Raw genomic sequence first — 22,990 nt, forward strand, 5'->3', positions numbered from 1 at the left:
CGTTAAGGCGAATCCGGATCGCGCGAACGAGCGCGAACGAACGCGAACAAACTTGGATTTTTTTTTCACCAACAGGGTGATTATTGGCCTTATCATTGCGTGATTTTTAGAATTTAATTCATAACATAATATTAATTTTATAATTTATATAAATACATACGTATCTTTACGACTTGATAAGGTGTAAGCTCACTTCCAAACTTAGTTGGAATCGTTGATACCCGATTGGTCGGAGTTAATGCAATTTGAAATTCCATATATGAAATTTCATATAGGGGTAAAAATCGAGAGATAAAAAAAAAGCGCGATTTTCTGAATTTAAATTTGATCGAAGCACAGATTTCTACAAAAGATATATTATTATGATAACGGTACAATCGAAAACACAAAACAGATATAAATTATATTTTATTATATTAAAATCCACTTTGGCCGGTATTCATAATCAGATCTTATATATAAGATCTTCATTTTTTTTTAGATACTTTGTAGCCGATAAAACGAGTCGTACAGCGTCTGAAGGTAAACTTGAGACGATCTTAAAGTATAAGATCTGACTACGAATATGAATATGAATACCACTTTGATTTTATATTTTACATAGGCACATTTTGTTCTGTTTCCCTATTTCGACGAATCGTCATGGTCTTTCTCCGTTAAAATGTCATTTATACTATTGCACCACTTCTCGATGTAAAATACAACTGCAAACGATACTAACAACTTTTTGAGCAGGGCACCGTGCCGCGGACAGTTCAACCAGCGTAAATCCAATTGCGTATACAATTCGGTTTCCAACATCAGCGCCGTGTGATGCGCGTAACAAACGTTGCTCATATTTGGCCTTAATATGTCGTCGGCACTTTCAAACGTCCTCGTCAAATCATCGCTGCTAACTAATTCAGACTTCGTGACGTCTGTCAGGAGATTTTTGCACGTGTCGCATCCTTCGATACGTGAATCGTGTAGGATTTTCGCTGCGATAGAATTGCAGATGCTCAGGTATTCGCGCGTCGCGTCCGAAGGCCTCTCCAGGTCTAACGTTCGCAGATCTTCCGACGAATTGTCGTTGCATTCGCCCTCCTTGCAGATAAACTCTTTCAACGTGAACAACAACGACCCGTCTATTTTATTCTCGCTGGTATTCTCCACGGTGCGAGGTGACGTCAGATTGTTGATTAACAGCGTTTTAAAGGAACTCTCGAACTCCATGCACGTGGGATTGGTATTCCTCATGCCGAAGGACCTGATCTGCCCGAAGAAATGTCGAAGGCAGTCCTGGTTCAAAATTCGCGGCTTCAAGCATTTGAATTCGTACGCTTTCAAAATTATCCACAATTTGCGCAATCCCCTGATGGTGGAGACCCAATTTTTCAAAATATCCGAATCTCTCAATTGATTCTTGTTCCTTCGATCGACAAACCGCATTCTCTGCAGCCGCTTTACCGCCCTCTCCCAAAACGGAAAGTGCGGACTGTTGTGCGAAATGGCAACTCTTAACGGTTTCTCCGGCTTCAACGTGTGCCCGTTTACAGAATCGAACAATCGGTCGAAGAAAAGTATTATCTCCGCCGTATCCCGTCCCTTCTTTTCCGGCATCTTTAATGGTCCGTAGATCGTATTCACGTATCCTACAAAAGAATATATAAAAAAATAACTCAATAGTCTTAATAATCATATAATCAAGTACGTAATAATTACATTGGGCTCTAGTCTTAATATTAAGTTTGCACAAATACCTTCTAATTTGGTATGGTGGTGTATGAAACCACCCATCGTCGTACTTAAGACCTGCGCGGCGTTCTTAACTTTCTTTTTCTTCATTTTACTTTTTATTATGTGCTCCGCAGTAATTTTCGGCATTAATCGATACATGCTGTGAGTCAAGTCCATGTGATACGCTTGTTCGATGATCTCCCACGACGCAAATTTTCGTTCTTCTCCTTCCTCACAGTCAAACTCGAGATCATTATTTAATAAATTGTTGCGTATGCCTTTGATGAGATGTGGCGGATCAAATAATGGGATTATGTCTTGCTTTTTTATTGTTATATAACCATCTAAAGAGATGTAGGATATTATATTTAATATAGTAATTATATACATAATTTAATAAAATAGTAATTGCATAAGAAATGTAGCTATAATCTTCGTAGGTAATAATCATTTGATAAAAAGCGCACTTACAATATAATTGTTTTCGTTTCTTTTTTAGCCTCGCCGATTCCAATTTCAGCTTATTTATAGCCATGAGATTCCTCTTTCCGTCATTGCACATAAAGGCGACTAAATGCAATCCACTGTCAAGTACAATTTTGGCAACATCTTTGATCCATTCGGCGAGTTGATCAGCTTTTGTCGCACCGTCACAAAAGTAATACGCCAGCGGGAACTTCCATCCACTTTGCACGCCGCGTACCATAAAAATTAACGCATGATCGGCGAATCGCGCTCTCCTCTTCATGCCGAAATCTTCAAAACCAACAATATGCTTCTTCTTCGTGTCGTAGTCCACATGGAGTTGCAACAGCATCTCGTCCCACATTAAAAGACACACTTTGTCTCTCTCCTTCATCAGTCCTACTTGTCTTTTCAGTTGTCGATTTATAAAGTTAATTCGGCCCGGATGAACGTTAACTTTCTGAAGTATAGATCGTAATGTTTGTACGCTGGGCAGATTGAAAACTTGCGTCAAGTATTGGTAACATTTACTAGATTGTTTCATGATAGACAAAGCTGCAATCTTTTCGTCCAGCGTGAAATGTCTATCCTGCAGATAAAATTAGATCAATCAGTCATAAGTTTATATATCGTCTCATTACACTATAATATAATATTCTACTTACGTACCCTAGGGGCATATTTTGTTGCTCTTATTTGCATTTGAAGAAACGTTTGTTGGACCGGTGTTAATGAAGACAGTAGCTTCTCTATAGCGGCACTTTTGCTATATTGCTTAGCTTGCTTTATACGTTCACGAAACGACAACTGCCTCTTTATAACGACCTCTTGCTTCTTTCTTAATATACATGACAACTTGTACAACTTCCACATTTTTGGCGTAAATTTATGAAAGTACTTTCCGTGCAGTAAAGTATGCAGGTCTAACAAACTGGGCGTTGAATTTTTCGGCGAGGAAGGCTCCGATTCTAAAGAATCTTCATTTGTCGGAGTACTATTATTTATTGGAGTACTATTGATTATTGGAGCACTATTACTTATTGAAGTACTATTGTCTATTGGAGTACTATTATTTATTGGAGTACTTTGTTCTACTTTAACTTCTACCACGGGATGCTCTTCTATTATTTCTATTATCTCAATTTCTTCAACTTGATCAGTCACGCTCGTATCCATTAAGCTCTCGGATTTTATCGTACTCACAGTAATCTCAATATTATTATCATTATTTATCTCAGTGCCATTATTATTATTTGTTTCAGTGTTATTACTACTACTATTTGGCAGGTGTAAGGACGGTACAACGCCAGGTTTCAACCTTCGCAATCTGTACATCGCCTCGTAATCGGTATCGGCAAAGTGCCTGTAGCATACGACGCACTTTCTTAATTGCTCGTTGGTCAAATCTCGTATTCTCTCAGAATAAACCGCCCTTTTCCACTTGTTCATCATAATGACGTCTTTGGGGAAGGTGTGAGAGGGTAGATTCACCCCCGTGGAACATCCTAAGACGCAGCAGTGTCTACCCATAATCTAACCTAAAACGACAAGTACATTGTTTACCATCTGTTTTGCAATATCGTATATGTCTTATATTAATATTCACATTTATTACAGCTGCGGGCAGTGGCGGGATTAATTGCACAGGGCAAAACCAGACAAAATGATGTTGAGCGAAGAAAAACGAGCGAGTGGTCAACAGTCGCATTTAGCGAAGATACACGGGCCAAATAGGAGGTAGGAGGTTAGAAATTCCATTTCTTTGTTATTTTATTGGTTTCTTCGCTTGGATCCAGCGAAGAACTGAAGGCAAGAACCAATCATTTTAAAGCATCACCGAGCCGCTTTTTTTTGTTAAACGGTTGGCGGCTCTGTGCAACATGACGAAACTCACGAAACACGTGTAGCGCGTAGCTGTACTTTTGAATCCCCTCATTTTGCAGTCAAGTAACCATTATTTTATTTTATTGTGCTCGTTGCTATTTATTTCGTTCATTCTTATAATGACGAAAACGTTAAAGAGGAAGCAGAAGGAAAATGTGGAGAAAGAAGCTAAAAAACCGAAAAAGATAATGTCAGATGAACCTGCCACTAAAAAGGTTCTTAACCTATACGTTATTTTTCAATATAATTTTAACATTGTGCGCTTTTAAATGAACAAAATTATATCTTGTAAAATATATCAACAATTCTTTTAAGCAGCATGTTCAATCAAATCTGTTGAATTACGGTTCAAAAGGAACAATTTAAGATTTGCAATTTGTCTCTTGTTTTCTACAATCTTTATTATATTTGTGTAAACTTGTACAGATTGGTTTATCAATGACGAAGAAAATTTAAATAATAATTTTTTCCTACAGGCGAAATGGGTCAACAGACAACGGGTATTGGTGTTCGCCACTCGGGGTATCAATCATAGGCATCGACATCTAATGGAGGACTTGAAGAGACTGATGCCGCATCACCGTCCAGAATGCAAGATGGAACGTACCAAGAACTTGCAGGTGGTGAACGAAATGTGCGAGGTGAAGAATTGCAATAAGGCTGTCCTGTTTGAAGGTCGAATGAAGCGAGATCTTTATGTGTGGTTCGCTAATGTTCCCACTGGCCCAAGCGCAAAATTTCTTGTAGAAAATGGTAAATTATGTATAACTTATTATTATTTAAGTTACTTAAATATTGTGTATGAATTGTTAGCATTACTGAAATGTGTGTAGATAGATTTTAAAGAATATTGTATGATAATTGTACTTGACTCATTTTTTGTTTGCAGTTTATACAATGGGAGAGCTGAAGATGACAGGAAACTGTTTGAAAGGGACTCGGCCGTTATTGTCATTTGATGAAAATTTTACCACACACGCGCAATACTGTCTCTTGAAAGAGTTGCTGACGCAGATCTTTGGTGTGCCGAATCATCACCCTAAAAGTCAACCGTTCTTCGATCATGTATACACGTTCAGCATTCTGGATAACAGGATATGGTTCCGAAATTTTCAAATTTTAACAGAGGACGGTGCATTAGCCGAAATTGGCCCAAGGTTTGTCTTGAATCCAGTCAAGATATTTAGTGGAAGTTTCGGCAGTGACACTTTGTGGGATAATCCTCATTATATTTCCCCTGCCAAGGTAATTCAACATTTATATTTTATATTTGTTGAATGCATTATGATTGACTTGTTTTTATTATTACCTGTAAAATATTATATCTTTTTATAATTTGAACATTTTCAGTTTCGACAATCATTGACAAAAAAGGCTGCTAATAAGTATAAAAACAGAGTTGAGCAGAAAATGGTACAACAGGCAACTAAACCTGAGTTATCATACGCATTTAATCCCACAGATGAGATATTTAAGGGTGATATAATGGAGAAAGCAATAGAAATGGAAGAAAAATTTGAGGATGATAAAAATGAGAACTTGGAAAAGCCTGTAAAAAACAAGGTAAAAAAGATAAAAAAGAAGCCTGTGGTAGCTAAAAAAGTTAAAAAAGTTAAAAAAGCAAAATCTGTAAAATCAAAAGGCTTGAAAAAAAAGAAAATGAAATAAATGTTATGATTTTGTAATATTGCTAATAAAGTACATATATGATAAAATAAATGAGAATGTATTGCGTTTTCTTGAATATATTGCGGAATTATTTAATATCTATAATTAAATGAATTAAGTAAAATTTAAAATAATTTTAAAATAACAGAAATCTTATTTTTAATTAATTTTATGTAAGATCTATTTATGAAACAAATGTGTTTAATATTAATTGCGAAATATTGATATCTGTTAAAATTTCTGTTATGAAGGAAGAAATAATGTCTTAGGTCTATCTCTATGTCTTGTTATTCATTATAAGAGAATAATACAAATGAAAAATTTTCCCAGTTTTTACTTTATTCATATAATATTGTATAATTTCATGAAGATTAACTGAAAAATTTTGTAGTATATTATTCACACACACACACACAAAATTATTAAGTATTGTAAAATATAATAAACTTTAAATTTTCTCTTCTTGAAAAGTACTGTTCCCGCAAATCCTTCAGATACTTGATAATTAAACAATTCAAAACTAAAAATTTTTCTTCAATCACGACCATGTATCTTATGTATAATATTGGAGAAAAATAAACTTCCTCAGAGAGAGAGAGTATTAGTACAGTTGCTTAATATCGATGATGTAAAATATTAATACCGTTGAATATTTAGAATATGTTGAATCATATTATTTTGTACTTTGTTATTAATATACCATGTTTATTAACACAAATTCATGTATGAATCTAAAGTATTTTAAATATATCTTAGAAACTTAGTGATATACATATATATTTTTAGTTTATCTCATACAAGTACCTGCTTAATACATTTTATTAAAATAGCTTAAAATATTTTGTACATCAAAATATGAAAGCCTCTTATTATCTAGGTGTGAATTTTTTTTATTTTTGTAAATTTCTTTATTTTTAAAAAATGTCTGGAAGGAATGATAGTTGTGTAAAGTTTCGAAAATAGATTTTCCATTTGCGATGAGCAGATGAGCAATTTTGCTTTCATCAGCATGATGGATAATCCACATCTTACATGTAGAAAATTCCTTGAACTACACATAATTGCACTTATTGTTAGGTGCATTCAAATGCATATTGCCTTGTAATAATTGTACTTTCTTTATAACATTGACTTGCACTTGCTTCTTTTGTATGTGCACTTAAAATCTAAAAATATTAGTTCTTATTTTCTTATTACAACAATTATTCTTAAGACACAGAGTTTTCAGCTTGTGCAATGGCACTTTGATGATACAAAGTTTAGAAAAGATATAAATCTAATCTATACTTTGTTCATCAATTCGATATTCAGTATCGAATGAAACATACATTCCATAAAGTGAAAAATTCTTATAAAATATAATCGTAGTCTAATCTCTTTTTCAATGATTCTAGTGATTATTATAAGATATTATTTAGTATCTTAAAGTCTGGCAGTTAAATCAAAAGTTGGCGCTAAGTACAAGCTGATTGGAAATCTCAAAGTGAGCAACTAATTGACGCCGTATTAGTCCTCATTTTATAAGCATAACTCATTCACATTATCAAATAGTAAGTCATTTACTATTGATTCGCACGCACGATTTTTGCGTGCGAATCAAGATTGCCTAAACATCTTTGAGATAGCAAAAGTATAACAATAATTCAGAAAATTCTGGCTTGTCGCAAAAGAAGACCTGTAGTCTTAAGAGATGAACGTTCATACTTTAAACATCATGAGAAGAAAATATTATAATACAAATTACAATATTATGAAATTATGCACAATTTGATGAAAGTATTAGATATATTTCGCTTTATATTATTGTTATCCATATATATTTCGTGATATATTAAAAATATGTTATGAACGATCATATCTTCACATGATTTAAATATCTCTAAGCATTATAAAAATAACTTTCGAGACAGATTTTTGTAAAGTTATTTGTATAGCAATATAAATATTGCACGCGTGAATGTCGAAAGGAATGTACTCTTATTAGTCCTTATTAGATGTATACGAGTGATAAAATGCAAAAGTATTCTATCATATTAAAAAAAATGTGTATAAAAAAGATACGTCTAAAGTATCAGATACTTATTCGTTCATCGGTGTCATTTCGTGAGACTGTTGTCCGTTTGTATTGCTGCTAGAGGCTCCGATTTGTGCTAACGCAGACTGACGCCACTTTCCATTTTCACCGTTTAAATTCTTATCCTCGCATACACATAAGAACAGCGTGTCGATAACAGTCTACAATAACAAATTAATTTATTATAAAAGATCTTAGTTGATAAATTATTCTCGTATACATAAGAAAATGTGTCGACAAACATATCATGTTTATGTATGTATTTGACTCACCTCGTAAAGGGAAATTATACAATGAGCAATGAAAAATGAAAAAACGCAAACGATAAAAATCGGAATAGCGTAAAAATGTAGCTCAGGATCTTGTCTCATGAAAAGTAATGCGACGCTTCCGGTTGCAGCTGTAACGAAACACTTTCCCAGGAACAATATAAAATCGCCGAATCCATTGATCACTGCTATTTGAAGAGCATTACTGACGAGTGTTGTAAAAGCCTGGAAAAAAAATAAATAAATAAATTTACAAATATAAAAAAATTTATAAACATCTCATTATATTGATAAAATGTGTATATTATTCTATTATAAAGAGAGTATTATATCTGTTAATTTCTTTCTACTCTCTATAAATATAAAATCTTTAATACTAGAACGTACTATTCTGGCCGCATTACAAAAGTGGGTACCCTCTATAGCAACAACGGTGTACGCATTGTGATTCATATATCGAATGAATTTCTCTAGACAGTAGAAACAGCAAATACAGGCTTTTAAACCACACTGAGCGCATGGGGACGTTTCCTTAGTTTTTTCGAATCTGTAAAATAAAAGATGGTGTGTACTCAAGAATCTAATCAATGATCGAAAGATCCTTGGTGGGAAGCAAGAGCATCATTACTTGGATCTTTTTTTATGGAGAAACTTACTTGGCGTGCAGATACGTTAAAATCAATCTTGGCAATTTAAAAATGGTTATCAAAAGTGACCCACACGCCACAGAGCCCATATGATAGCAGACTAAATGTCCTATGGATGAACATACTGGATATGAGCTGCTGTTTTTACCTCTAATAAAAGAAATTGATCATTATTAAAGTGTAAGTAAAAAAAAAAGAGTCTTACATAATTCTACATCAATATGTTGTAAAATATTACCTAAAATACCAGTGGGCAACAGAACCCGATATTACCATGACTTGACATCCAACAATAAATTCTGATATCCATATTAGCCCTATAAGATACACCCACCACATGTATTTCACCCAAGTCGCATCAACGTATTCCACGAGAGTAAAAGCTGAAATGTTTAATAATCTATTTTATTTGACTATCTGTGTAAATTATAAAACACATACATGTGTATATATGTCAAGACACATTACTTTTGAAAGAGTCAAGAGAAAAATCAATTTTTTTCTCCTCAATTAATGGAGCCTTGTCACCAATCAGGCTTAAGTTTACAGGATCAAATATAGTATTTTTGTACATTTGCACTGATTTTGTCTCAGGATAATCTATAAAAAAGCATAGAGAATTTATTTTTGGTCATAAAATAAGCTTGTTTCCTTTAAATACTATAAAATACCTACTTGCTGTTGCAAGACAAAGAATTACAAATACCCAGAAGGCAAAAAATAGTATCAAAGATATAAATGTTAAGATTGGTTGGAAAAATAAACCAGGTAATTCTTTTAAACATTTTGCACTTTCTTTAAATAGTACCGCCATAAAGCTGATGCGTTTGCGTAATATACATGAAAGAAATAATAAAATAACCTGCAAAATAAAAAAAGATTATTATAACAGAGAGAGAGAGAGAGAGAGAGAAAATTCTATTATTTTATTATTATTTACAATAAAATATAAATAAATATGTATATCTTACATACATATATATCTTTCTTTTTTTATTATAAAATGTCACACTTACAGTGATAATAGTAGCGATAATGGAAAATGCGAGAAATGCTCTTTCATTTCTGACAGCTTCTTCGAGAAGTTCATTTGGATCAGTTTTGTCCAAGGTTTTCTTAATATCAACATATGTCAGCCATAAAAGAATCGTGCCAGCTATAATATAATACTTTTTTGTAATAAAATTTGTATGACAATTTTTATGTACATGATAATTTACATGTGTGTAAATATATAAGTAATCTAAAAAAAGGTAAATACATAAATAGCTATTTTTACAATAATCTCATAATTTGTAAACTAAGTTTTACATCAATTTATATTCCACAAACTAATTTTTTACATTATAAAGATACAGATATAAATATGTCTATATATATATATATATATATATATATATATATATATGTAGCATCTATGTGTACATTCTCCAAACTAGAGAATAGTAAAATTAATAACGTTATATTGTAATCAAAGCTATTGCAAAGTATCAAATTCTCTAAGCACTACATGTGAATTTCCAAGTTTAAGTGGATAGCTAAATTTACTTCTATATTTGTTTAACCAACAATCAGCAATAGGTATACAATATTTAAGCAATTTACTATAAAATTTTATAATAATTTGTAAAAATATTATCTTGATAAACCTCTTTCTCGCTTTAATTCTTCAATTCCTTTCTGCGAAAAGCGCACATATTATCTATTGATGTATTTATTCACAACATTGTTGCTGCAAGCATTATTCATTTACATGCTTAATTTATGAATGTATATATATTTATCGAAAAGAAAGAGAGAGTCAGATTATATTAATATTTTTCTAAAATGTAACTCACCTATGCTAGCAATGGTTACAAGTACGATTATAATCCACGTTACAATACTTGCCAATAAATGAAAGATGGCTATTGTAAAGAGAGATAAAACTGGAAGAAAAAGATTAAGTAAGTATATACCCTGTATACAGTTTGTATATATCCATTGTCATGCAATAATATGCTAGATTCCTACCACAGGCGAGAAAAGATAACGCCAGAATTTGCCTCCAGGTTTTATATATGTCTCCCAAAACCTGTTCGATAACATCCCACGAGTTGATTAAGCCGTATAAATTTGAGATTACCGTCTCGCTCATTTCCTTCACCGCCCTAGGGATACACCGATTCAAAACGGGCGTGCTGGGATAAACCGGTCGCTCAGGGCAAGATCCGTTCTTGAATATACTACTCTCGCTGTTGCACGCGCTGAAATTACTGCCCGGCCTATCGTGGCACAGCTGCGATCCCGTCTCTTTGTAAAATTTACAGATGTCCTCCATTTTGGACAAAATTCTGTCGGGGCATTTCTTCACGCAAATCTTCAATGACTGCGTGACATTCTTTATATCCAGGAAGAATAAGTATCTGTGGAATGTGACATAATATGCATTTTCAGAGGTATTGTTGCAGGAATAGATGCTCTGGATAAATTAGGAGGAAATGTATGAGACACTGACGGCTTGTCGCTGGTGTCTTGCCCGGAAAGCTCCATGCTGCCAAACTTTGGATTCTTCATGCCGCATGTGTTCCCGAAACTGTCGTATCCATTTATGAGCCGCAAAGGATTGCCGTAGACTATAGCAAAGGCAGCAATCAAGATCTGTAGGTAAATAAATTATCGCGTTAAATTGTGAACTCCAAAAGGTTTATTTATAAAAGCCAAAAATCGCAATAAGAAAAGTGCCTCTTTCTAAATGAAACTACAATTTAAGAATGCTAAACTGTCACACATCATCAAAAGTCACTTTCAATTATCTCTGATTTTGATGACAACTACATCCAATGAGTAAACATTAACGTCAGCAGTTTGCCAGCAAATTCAAGCAGAAATTGCAGCAAATTAGGCTCAGACTGTTTACAGGAAGCTTGTGTTCCAATGACGGGCATTGTTGACATAATGTAACAGCAGACTGACAACAGAATCTGTTGAATGCAGATTTTCTGATCTGTTAAGCAAATATACGTTAAAATCTACTTGATTTCCACTGTCCTATTTTGTTGGCAAATTTCTGCCAGCACTCTGCTATCTTATATGTCAAAAATTCTGCATTTCCGTTGATAAATTTGTAATAAACGCTTTGCAGAATCTAGTCTCGATAGACCTAGCTGGTCTAAAAAAAACAAATCAGAAGGCTCAGGCTGCAGATGCGTCTCCTCTACGTGAAGAAGAAAAGAAGCAGAAACGAATGCGTGGCATATTAGGCGTATGTAGCGTCAACTGTGTACCATGAGAAACCAGAACGCTATGAAGAGGCAGAGCCAAACGACGTCCGTGCATCCCCGCACTCGCGTCGGCTCGGCCCGCTCCTCGTTCTTGCTACCGGCGCAGCAGGACATCCTTTCCGTCTGTTACCACCACTGCACCACCACGTTCGAGCAGCTAAGGCACTTGTCCCCGCGGAGTCGGTTATTGTTGCCGCCGCGCGTCCCTTTTGATTCACCGTGACCGTGGAGTACAACGCCCAGTGCCGTAGCCGTTAGGCGTCGGTCGTAAAGGAGCCCCTCCCAAGACTGCGGCTGAATCCGGCTGATTCGACCGGCAGAAATCGGCGAAATTTCTGAATATATATATATATATATAGTTCGCTGTCCGTCTAATCTAGGAGTTCCCACGGTCATTATAAAGATTTTAATATTATAATAGCGGCCCTCTTGATAAAAAAGGGCTGGGAGTTCCTAGTTTAATCTAATTTCTTCTTTCATGCGTCAAAGAATTAATAATTTTATTAACTAATTAAGTATTGCAAGTGTAACTGGACGAGTTAATCGCCGATTAGATTAATCGGAGTTCGCCGCAAAGCTGAATTGAACAACGCGTAAAGAATATAAGATCGGAAGTGGAAAACTCCAGTTTTATTATCTCCTTGTGGCGGGCGCCGTAGTCGCCGCGGACGGCCCTGCGGGCCGCGTTCCGGCGTAGTATCGTTTCCACGGCAACGAACGCACACGTCACATGGGGATAAACATTTCAATGAATGGCCGTCGCTGTCAGTTTGATTGTCGGAGTTTTCTCTGTCTTGCGCATGCGCGACGCAACGGTGACGGGCTGACAGGCGCAACGATGTAATGATTGTAATGGGTTTTTAAAGGAGATAATTATTGAGACTTGGGCTTCTTGTAGAAGCGAAGCTGACATAATCGGCAGATTTATTCTCACGTTTTTAAAAGAGGTTGATTGAAGAATAAGCGTCAAAAGGATTAGGAATAAACGTAATACTATATGTCCCATCAGAGACAGATATTCAAGGTAGAAGAGGAAGAAGGCAGCTAATTTGCTTGCCGGTTCTCGCCGAACGAATGTACATATATTAAACAAAATAAGTATTGACTTAATTAAGTATCACTAATTCTTTGTTTGTTAATTTATGTTATAAATAACATTGTTTTTTTTTAATTTACAACGCTTATGAAAGGTTAATTGAAGAATAAAAGTTGAAAGGATTAGAGGAAAGCGTGTAATGCCGCACGTCCCGACCAGAGACAGATATCCAAGGAAGAAGAGGAAGGAGGCAGTTAATTAATTTGCTTGGTGATTATCCCAACAAATGTATATTGAACAAAATAAGCATTGACTTGACTAATCACCACATTGTTGATTTATGTTATAAATAACATTGGTTTTAATTTAATAGTAATAATGATATTTTAGTTTAACAATAATAACGTAATTAATCATGTATATTTTTTAAATATTTTATTAATGTAATGGAAATTCCAAAAACGCAAAGTATATTTTTGTCAGAAAATGGAAATCGATACGTTGTTAGTAATGCACTATTACTTTCTAACAATGAGGGTGGCTGTTATATTTTGAATTAAAGTACTTCGGTGCCGTTCGTCACGTTCGATGCTCATGCGCGAGAAAGGCGGCCCAATCTATCAACACTGATCGCGCCGTTCGGCCGCACGGATCGCCGACGGCATGTTGTGAAAACATTGTTATTTGGCGGCTCTAGGCGAAACAAACCCACCCGTTTAATCGTCAAACTCCAGTTGTGAGTATCGCCATTTACAGTCGGTCTCGCCCTACCACGAAACGTCGCCTTTGTCCTCGAGAAGCGCCCGGATAACCGTCTGGAACGTAACCTAAACGTTTCGCTCGAGGCACGATTACCGTGCCCAGGAATTCGATTCTTTTCCGAGGAGAAGCTAGATCGGCGACATGAAAATTATTTCTGACTCAGATTCCGAATGTACATTCCATCGTTCTCAATTTAAAATTTCCAAGCGTTACTTCTAATCGTTGAAAATTTGTGTGTGTAGATTACTTGCGTTTCGTTGATTAGCTATAAATGATGCACGAATAAATTATTAGTGACTATCCCCTTCTATTTCTAACGATGAATTTTTATGGAAGTTGAACATTGTATTTGTAAAAAAAAAAAATTGATCCGTTGTGATATTAAAGCATATAGCAATCTGATAACAATGGAATCAAGTATAATATATTGATTTCAGCGATGGAAGAGAATGGAAGTAAGAGAATGAGGGGCAGATCTCGCGGTCGAGCTCGTGGACGTACCCGGGGTCGGACCAGAGGAAGATCCAAGAAGCCAGTTAAGGTAAATCAGTCTTAAAATATACTGTAAAAAATATGTTGCGCCCAAAGATCAGTATTCATTCATTTCAATGGCGCAACAGTCCGAGTCGGACCTAGGCCTCCCCCAAAGTCAGTGTGCTTGTGGTGCGCACACAAGTTGTACACAAGCACATGGGACCTACAGTTGAACGCCGAATCCGAACGGCAAGATAGAGGGGGTTAGGGATACTCCTGACGGGCTGCCATTCCGTCGAGGAGGAGAGACGAGCGATACACAATTTGTTTATTTTGGTTCTACCAGGACTGGATTCGAACCTGAGATCTTTGGTTTAGCAGACCAGTGCGCTGTCTGCTACGCCACGCTCGCTCTCCCAAAGATCAGTACATGTCAACGTAATGACTTCAAAAAATTATACAAATGATAATATCACGGAGCCAGTCGCAAAACAGATTTCTTTGCTTACAGAATTGAGTTTCTTGTTCAAGGAATAGGTCTCTTTTCTCTTGTCGATATTGTTTTTCCATACAGCCGACTTTTTTAAATGGATTTACATAATAAATAATAGGCATTACGTTTTCAATCAAATTCAATGTTGTACCAACAATAATTCGATATTGTATAATATTGATGCATTGAAATTACTTGTAGGTTATCGAAAGCGATGATGAAGACACTCCACAGCAAGCAGAGGACAACTCCGTGGAAACAGTTGGTGGCGAGCAGGACGAACATGAACCTCCCGTGGCTCAGCAACCCTCTCTCGAGCAACAGTTTGACTTGGAGGCTGATATATCACAGCTGGAAGCACCGACTTTCACGACTATCAACCGTGGTCCACCTGAGCCGATGCTGCGTCTGAGATGGGACCATCGAGTGAATCTTATAGGAGAGAAAGTATTAAATCCTATGATACATTGCTGTGACAAATGTTTGAAGCCTATTCTCATCTATGGCCGTATGGTATGTTTGTCATTAAAGTGGTATTTATATTACTAAGGAATTTATATTTCTTGCATTAAATCTTATTGAAATATGATTAAAGCCCCTTGCACAATAGGCGATAGCGACAGGGATAAAGTTGCCGACAAAGGTATAGCTTTATCGGCAACCTTGTCGCTGTCGCTATCGCTATCGCCTATTGTGCAAGGGGCTTAACGGATGTGTTCCCTAATAAAATAACCATTCGCTACTCCTTTACTTGCAATCTTCACACCGAGTTATATGGGATGAGGATCGGGATCAAATCCGGAAGCCGTCAATTATGAGTCGATCGCTCTCACGCGGAACCATCCCATATTTCTCGTTAAATTAACCCCTAATAGTTCCTAATTATTGGTCCTAATGCATCTGTATTTAATATACTTTTCAGATACCTTGCAAACATGTTTTCTGCCTGTCTTGTGCTAAGAGAGAGGACAAAGTCTGTCCTCGTTGCATGGAGAAGGTATCTAGAGTGGAGCAAACCGGTCTGGGTACTGTATTCATGTGTACACATGGCGGAACAAGATACGGAAATGCTGGATGCAGGAGGACGTATCTTAGCCAACGGGATTTACAGGTAAATGAATATCGATAAAATTGCACATTAAACGCACAGGAATGTTTGTATATAATACATAATTAATAATTAACGATGTAAAATTTGAACTTGAAAATATTGTTACATTCAAAATTTTTTGTATTTACTCGCGACGAAGAAGATTCAAAGAATCAACAATCTTTGTAACACAGCAGAGCACTATTTGTAACTCGAAACAAAATACGAGAATTAATAGGTAAATTATTAGAGCTGCTCGTAGCAAATCCGAAAGTCGCGCTGAATCAATTCAAACTCCAAAAAGATGATTCTTTATTTATCATTTAACTATCTTAGGCTACGGTCAATTTGCGAAGCATTTATTGTATCAAGTGGACCGCAGCTCTAGAAACAATCTTTCTTCGTATAACAAGAATGTTATATTTTTAATAATAATGTTATATTAGATATAATAATGTTATATCAGAAGAAGTGTAATTAAAATTTAATTTGTTGTATAGGCTCATATTAATCATCGGCATATATCGGCACCACCCCAACCGGTCCAAGGGATGCAGGTCGATCCTCCGCAATATGTACACACCAAATCAGAGATGGAGTCGCAGCTAACAAAGGTGTCCTCCGTTCAGATGCAGAACACGCGGCTTAAATCCGTGCAATCTCACATGGTTCAACCGATCATGGGTAACGATCCTCGTGTGAATTCACTGGTGAGTCAGCCAACGTTAGAGCAACATCGGCAACAGCACAGGCAGCAGCAACAGCAGCAACAGCAGCAGCAGCAGCAGCAGCAGCAGCAGCAGCAGCAGCAAGCGATGATGTCAATGCAAAGTTACACGCAAAGTACTGCGCCGCCACCGCCGCCTTCGAGTAACGCCCCGATGCGGACCAATCTCATCACTGTGCCGATCCAGGATACGGCGTCTCTAGCCACGCACGATCTTCACGCGCAACAGAGTCATCATTATTATTCGACGCCACCGCCCCCGCCTCCGCCGCCACCACCGCCAGTCAATTACGGCGGTTATAATGTGCCACCACCGGTGTCACAGCCGACACAACAGTACTATCCACAGCCGCAGCATCCCACTCAGGTGTCCTATGTGCCGCCACCGCCGCCGCCGCAGCAGCAACAGTACGTATCGTCGGCACCGACCTCCATACGACCATCGCCTACTGGTTATATACAGGACCCTCAATACGGTCCACCACCGTCTCAGCATTCTCAGCAACAACCGCCACCGCCGCCGCAGCCACAATGGTCACAACATCAACAGCAGTTTTATAGATAAAAAAGACGAGTGTCGCTGGCTCAGTGGTAAAGACGTGAAAGACGTGAGTTTGATTCTCAATCCTGTCTCATATATATTTCTAAGTGGAAAAATATGTTCCCGTTGAAATAAGTAATAGGTTTCAAAAATAAACTCAATATTGATTTGATTTTGTTAATGCTGTGCTCTTTTAAAGGGATCTGATAATCCCAATAAAGTGGAAAGAAAAAAGAAAAAAAAAGAACAGTTATATTTATAATAAACGTGCTTTGAGCTTTAATAATTCCTTTATGAAGAAAAATTTGGAAATTATATAGAAATGTATGTAATTTCCTAATATATTTATAATGTACAATGATTTATAGATAACGGTGAATATTGAATTATAGAAATGACATTTTTTCTATTATCACGCCTATGTGTGTGTGTGTATATACATATAGACAATATCAGTTATTTTTGTATTTCAATATTTATATCATTATATATTATTTGAATGACTCTACATTATAAATATATTGCAAAATTGAAATGTCTCTTATCATAGAGCATATGTTATATAAGTGTTTAAACTTAAAGCTATAATTGTGTCATTTAAAAATTTCGAGAATCTACAATTTTTCGCAGATGTGTATACATATATACATATATATGCAGCTTCAATGATACAACGATATAGCTCAAGCATCAGATGCTTATACAACATATGTTCTATATTATTTTATATGTATTATATAATTATCAATTTGTTTTATGCGTTTTATGGTAAACGACATTATTTTAATTTTGCAATAAAACTGATTTAGTTTTTTATCATAACTTTATCGGGATTTCTGGATATTTTGCTAATATAACTAGACACATCGGTATTTATTACGTTCTATCTGCTGGCCTTTTTCATCATAAAGATAAACGAAAAATACACCCATTTATCATTTTAAGAAAATTATTGAAAGAAGTTTATAATATATTTGTATATTTGATACAAGACGTTAATAATGAGATCATATCTCTTGATAAAAGATTTATGAATTGTTTTGAAGTGTTTTAATTGTTCCAATATTTGGAATATATTTACAGATTATTAAAAATTTCTCAAACCTCTGAGTTTTTTCCTTTCGACTATATTAATTGTAAAGTGTATTGGTAATGAAGCCAATAGAGGTATTTTGTCGGTAGAATTTAATATTGTACAGATTGTAACGATTGTAACTTATGTACAAAATTAATGATATATATATATATATATATAACATGTACATATGCATGTAATAATTACATTAGATTCTTAAAACATACTTCCTGTGAATTCAACAAATACTCATTCTCACACTAAACTAATTTTGGCCTTCCATTTTTCAGACAGTAATAAATATTAATTGACTAAATACTCATAATAAAAGTACTTAAAAGTACTTAAAAGATTCGTCAATAACATTGCGTTAAATAGACGGCCAAAATTGCTCAAAACACATACAACCACATACTTCCAAAATTTTATTCACATCATACATAAAAATAGCTCTTAATATCATTCCATTATATATATAATGGAATGATTATATATAGCAATATTGCTATACATATAATCACTGCCCCCTTTTTAATATCTTGTTCCCTTTACGTTTTACATCAATCTTTATTATATTTACATTCGTCTGTGTAATCGTGAAATTTTATATACAAGATACCTCGTTATTCGTTACAATTACTATTATTAAAACTATCTTCCACCCTCGTCACGCACTCCCGTTTATGTATATACGAATGTATCTATGAATGAATGAAGAATGTTATACATTTTATAACATTAAATACGCAATTTACATAAAATAAATGATCCTGTACAAAATAAAATTATGCAACATAAACTGAAATTTTTATACATCATGTATAACACCAAAAACTAAAAAAAAAAAAAAATAGAGCTGATATAAGAAAGTAAACGAATGTTACATTCTATGTCGATTATAACGATTTAGAACATTTTATTGGAAAAATATATATATGTATATATGTTTTAATTGAAATGTAAAGATACAGAACTTTCTCTGCATATCTTTATAACTAGCTGATTTCAATATATATATATGTATAAGTTAAACATTGAGATAATCCCCTATCTCTTCCGTATTTTCAAGTATTTAGTACAAAATTTATTTTAAATTAAGATTATAAATTTTCACTTTCTTCAATTTCAATGTTTTTCTGAATTATGTCGCTGTATGTACTACACTGAAAGCATCTAATTATTACATGTTACTATTAAATCATTATCGGACTTTTTGATGGAACAGTGTGCTCTAATCATATGGCACTACAAACCTATGAGGTTGTCTTTTTGGAGATATTAAAATTCTCATGTCATTAATTTTTACATACCTAATCTTTAGTGTAACAAAGAATTATTCCGTTTCTTGGAAAATAGCATCATAAGATATTAATCTTGATTTTTCTCTTTCCCACATGTTGTTAAAAATCTTTTAAAGATCTTTTAAAGATTATTCTTTTTAAACTGGCATTAATATGGCATGCTAATCAATAAAGAGTACAATATCCCATAATTTGTTACGTGCAACGATATTTTATAGCAAAAGACACTTTATTAGAGCAGTATATTAATTTCTTTCCAATCGGAGGCACTAGGCCGACACGATCCACTGATGCATGACATTTTTTTTATTTGCGACAAAATTCACGAAAAGTCATTCGCTTACCATCTCGACCACCGGTTTCGAACTCCTGGTCTATTTCGTCTTTAGTTGTATTATATACATTATATTTTTGTTTCCGTGTAATTTTTTTCGTGTTTCTTTTGTTGATCTTTGTTTTGCATTTGCCATTTTTATTCTGAGAAGAACTTTCTTCATACCTTATCCATTTTCGTAAAGTTTTGTCCCAATATCCACTGATGCATGTCATTCCTGGAGGAATCGATCTAGGAGGAGTCTTCCTAGGAAGATTAGAAAGCAAGTTAGGAAGTTTTCGGTTAAAATCGTTAATTGGTGACCACGGAAAAGATACTGAATGCCGAGATGTTTTCCCAGGATATGTTTTGACAGGTTGATCCCGACGCAAATTGTTCGTTGTTGTCGACAATTGTATATGAGAACTAAAGTTTTCAGGTTTTTGTTTCGAGATTTTTTCTGGATTCCGTAATGAAACATGTGTTTGTGCATTGTTTTGGAATATTGTTTCATCTTCGCCTGTCTCTTCTAAACTTCGTACTTCCGTTGTTAGTGAATTTACCGGCAGCAGTGTATCTTGCAGTATGATATCATTCTTTTTTGATATTAAATGCGATCTTTTTCTTCTGTAGGAACCTATAATCGGTGATTCGTAGTTGTGAAGAATTTCTTCATAAGCAATTCGAGACTGGCCGGTCTCGAATTTTCTCCGGTGTACACGGAGGATCCTGAAATAGTTTTATGCACTCATCGTCGATGAGGAGGATCCTCGCGAACCTATTAAGGGTTCGTTAATTGACTCTTCCGATTCGGTTTCCCATTCATTATCCTTATCTTCTAATATTCGCTTTCTTTTGATGGCTCTTTTCTCGCTCCTTAAGTTTTTCTTTCGCTTCACATTTAGAGATTCGTCGATTAACTGTTTCTGTTTGGCTTCTAATTTGCTATTGGCCGCGGTTACCCCACTTATTGTTCAATAAGTTAAAATTAAAATCAACTCTTTCTGAGTAGGAGTAACAAAAGATGAAACTTGCAATTCACACTTGCATACAAATAGTAATTGCTGGCATTGAAGTCTCCTTTTCAGATAATATAAGCTATTTAATGTAGAAGTTTTTTTCTGTGATATTTTGTTATAACATGAAAGTTTTCAATGAAATTTTAACATGTGTCATTATCATAAGAATAAATAAATAATTTACTGTGTATAAATAAATAGTTAATGAATTGAATCCTACATTAGTTTTCACTCCACAAAAAAAAGATCAATTTTAGTGCTTAAATCATAGTGATAACATTCTATTTACAGATATATGATAAAAAAAATAGGAGTTGCACCCATTATTGACTATAGCCATATTAAAGCCTGCGTCTTACAGTTGTGTTTAGAAGCTTTTCAGTGTAATTTATAAACCTATTGAAATCAGTCAGTCTCGTATAATCACGTACTGCTAGAGGGATGATTATGTATATTGACATTGACTTGTGGAATGAGTGGAGATGCGAGCGGTTTGGGTGTGGTGGACTCGGGTATCGGTATGGAAACCGCGGGAGGCACTGGCGAGTGTTTCTTAGCCCTGTCCGGTTGCCAAGGTTTCGCGTGATCTCTGCTTAATCTCTCGCTCAGTGCTTTCAACGCTATTTGCCTGTAAAGTAGACATCGAACGGAAAGATGAGAGTAGCATACGACTTGCAAAATGTTACTCATTGAAAATCGAGCTCCGACATTCACGTTTTATCTAATAACGTAACTGTACTCACCGGCGTCGTTCGCTATCGTGAGGATCGATACCAGGAAGATTGATAACCAAGCCAGGCGGTGTGTTGGACATGTCGAATCTTCTAACTACTTTCCGGCATATTCCGGTACGCACGAAAAATCCGTGTATGGTGTTACTCACTACTGCTATCGGTGGTTGCAAGACATTTGGAAAAAAACTGCAAGAGAAGTCCCAAATAAGATGATCGGATAAGATAATCCAAATTACGGAAATCGCACCTTGCAAATGTAAAATTGTCCGCCATGTCTCCTCGAGTACCATTGTTGTGCTTTTGATAAAATCTCAGATATGTCCAAGATATCAACAATCCGCTGAGAAACATGGTGGGATGAGTGCCTTCTAGTAACCCAACGAGCCACAATATCAATCCCACGATCCATACCATTAAGGGTATATTTCTATTTGTGATCTTTCCAATAGGTGTCTTGATTAAGATATGATCTGGCATTATTTGCTTCACCGCCACTGCGACTCCTGCGAAATAAAACAATTCTTTGTACGACTAAAGCTGTATCAAAGCTGTATGTCCAAGAAATTCTATTTTTAAAGAGAAATCTCCTCGCAAAGAAGATCTTTTCAGAAAGGACACGATTCGGGAATATTTTACACGCACAAATGATAAAAAAAATATCTCAAAAACCAAATTGTATCAATGGTATGAATTAATCAACAAAAACTCTGTTCCATAACTCGCTTATAACAATGTACCGAACGACGAACCAAGTCAACCACGATTTTTATGTAATCAGCCAAAAGGAGAAGAGTACCTGCGATGTAGCCGGTCAAGCCGTGTATGTGTATGTTGAAGAGCAGGTCCGGGTTGTTGGTGCACATGTAGAGAAACAGGTAGAAGAGCGCCGAGAGGACGGCGACGCCGAAGTTTACGACGGCGAAGAACGTCATCATCTCGAAGGCGCCCCATAGGGGCTCGATCAGCTTGCCGCAGAGGCCAACGGTGACGACGTCGACGCATACCTCCCAGAAGTGTATCTCGAGGAAGCAGAAGGTGAAGGCCGTCCAGAACCAGAAGACCGGCGGCAGCAGGTAACCTGGCGTCACGCTCAGGATGCGCACCGCCTCCGCGGAGAAGGACAGGCAGTAGGAGAACAGCACCACCACGCAGATGAACTTCACGCTGGTGCTGGTGTTGCCGAGCAGGGCCGCGGCCTGTTGCCGCAAGTAGGGGATGTTCCTACCCAGGCCCGTTATCGCCGCCATCGCCGCGAGCAAGCAGCAAGCCTAACCGCCCTAACCTCTCTTTTCTCGCGCCTCCCCCCTGGAAGAGAGGAGAAAAGCTGCCACTCGACTCGGCCAGTCCGCCGCTCGCGTCGCTGTCCACACCAAACTGACATTGGCCCGATAGGCCCGATTAGGTCGCGCGTGACGACGACAACTCGGAAAACTGTCCGT

At 36.0% G+C, this 22,990-nt stretch overlaps 5 protein-coding genes and 1 pseudogene across 7 annotated transcripts; 2 read left to right on the plus strand and 4 right to left on the minus strand.

Annotated features, from left to right (window-relative positions):
- Positions 1-395: 395 nt before the first annotated feature.
- On the minus strand, positions 396-3,711 carry LOC139768084 (uncharacterized). The gene is made up of 4 exons (XM_071697919.1): positions 2,851-3,711; positions 2,188-2,770; positions 1,740-2,060; positions 396-1,631 (listed from the first exon to the last, which is right to left on the minus strand). The coding sequence occupies exons 1-4, from the start codon at positions 3,709-3,711 to the stop codon at positions 625-627; spliced, it is 2,772 nt and encodes a 923-aa protein (XP_071554020.1). The 3' UTR covers positions 396-624.
- Positions 3,712-3,808: 97 nt separating this feature from the next.
- Positions 3,809-5,784, plus strand: LOC139768087 (ribosome biogenesis protein BRX1 homolog). 2 transcript variants are annotated; one of them, XM_071697923.1, is made up of 4 exons: positions 3,809-3,918; positions 4,542-4,818; positions 4,955-5,310; positions 5,416-5,784. In XM_071697923.1, the coding sequence occupies exons 2-4, from the start codon at positions 4,614-4,616 to the stop codon at positions 5,731-5,733; spliced, it is 879 nt and encodes a 292-aa protein (XP_071554024.1). In that variant the 5' UTR covers positions 3,809-3,918; positions 4,542-4,613; the 3' UTR covers positions 5,734-5,784. The 2 variants fall into 2 exon arrangements, with proteins under 2 accessions (XP_071554024.1, XP_071554023.1); XM_071697922.1 differs by lacking the exon at positions 3,809-3,918 and adding an exon at positions 4,061-4,280.
- A 267-nt stretch (positions 5,785-6,051) lies between these two features.
- Positions 6,052-12,240, minus strand: Ctl1 (choline transporter-like protein 1). The gene is made up of 12 exons (XM_071697921.1): positions 11,990-12,240; positions 11,221-11,363; positions 10,737-11,128; positions 10,562-10,651; positions 9,740-9,879; positions 9,399-9,585; positions 9,192-9,323; positions 8,962-9,106; positions 8,733-8,873; positions 8,464-8,623; positions 8,080-8,301; positions 6,052-7,968 (listed from the first exon to the last, which is right to left on the minus strand). Exons 1-12 carry the CDS (start codon positions 12,098-12,100, stop codon positions 7,813-7,815), a joined length of 2,019 nt encoding a protein of 672 aa, XP_071554022.1. The 5' UTR covers positions 12,101-12,240; the 3' UTR covers positions 6,052-7,812.
- A 1,366-nt stretch (positions 12,241-13,606) lies between these two features.
- On the plus strand, positions 13,607-18,983 carry Hakai (uncharacterized). 2 transcript variants are annotated; one of them, XM_071697929.1, is made up of 5 exons: positions 13,607-13,758; positions 14,222-14,325; positions 14,953-15,264; positions 15,674-15,862; positions 16,342-18,983. In XM_071697929.1, exons 2-5 carry the CDS (start codon positions 14,224-14,226, stop codon positions 17,131-17,133), a joined length of 1,395 nt encoding a protein of 464 aa, XP_071554030.1. In that variant the 5' UTR covers positions 13,607-13,758; positions 14,222-14,223; the 3' UTR covers positions 17,134-18,983. The 2 variants fall into 2 exon arrangements, with proteins under 2 accessions (XP_071554030.1, XP_071554029.1); XM_071697928.1 differs by lacking the exon at positions 13,607-13,758 and adding an exon at positions 13,777-13,956.
- LOC139768183 (uncharacterized) lies at positions 18,278-20,590 on the minus strand (annotated as a pseudogene).
- Positions 20,591-21,216: 626 nt separating this feature from the next.
- Positions 21,217-22,931, minus strand: LOC139768094 (transmembrane protein 115). The gene is made up of 4 exons (XM_071697930.1): positions 22,348-22,931; positions 21,799-22,054; positions 21,561-21,737; positions 21,217-21,445 (listed from the first exon to the last, which is right to left on the minus strand). The coding sequence occupies exons 1-4, from the start codon at positions 22,796-22,798 to the stop codon at positions 21,241-21,243; spliced, it is 1,089 nt and encodes a 362-aa protein (XP_071554031.1). The 5' UTR covers positions 22,799-22,931; the 3' UTR covers positions 21,217-21,240.
- Positions 22,932-22,990: the final 59 nt, after the last annotated feature.

The sequence above is a fragment of the Temnothorax nylanderi genome, unplaced genomic scaffold (assembly GCF_030848795.1).
Source record: "Temnothorax nylanderi isolate EJ_2023f unplaced genomic scaffold, tnyl_v1.0 TNYL_tig0014_pilon, whole genome shotgun sequence".
Classification (NCBI taxonomy): Eukaryota; Metazoa; Arthropoda; class Insecta; order Hymenoptera; family Formicidae; genus Temnothorax; species Temnothorax nylanderi.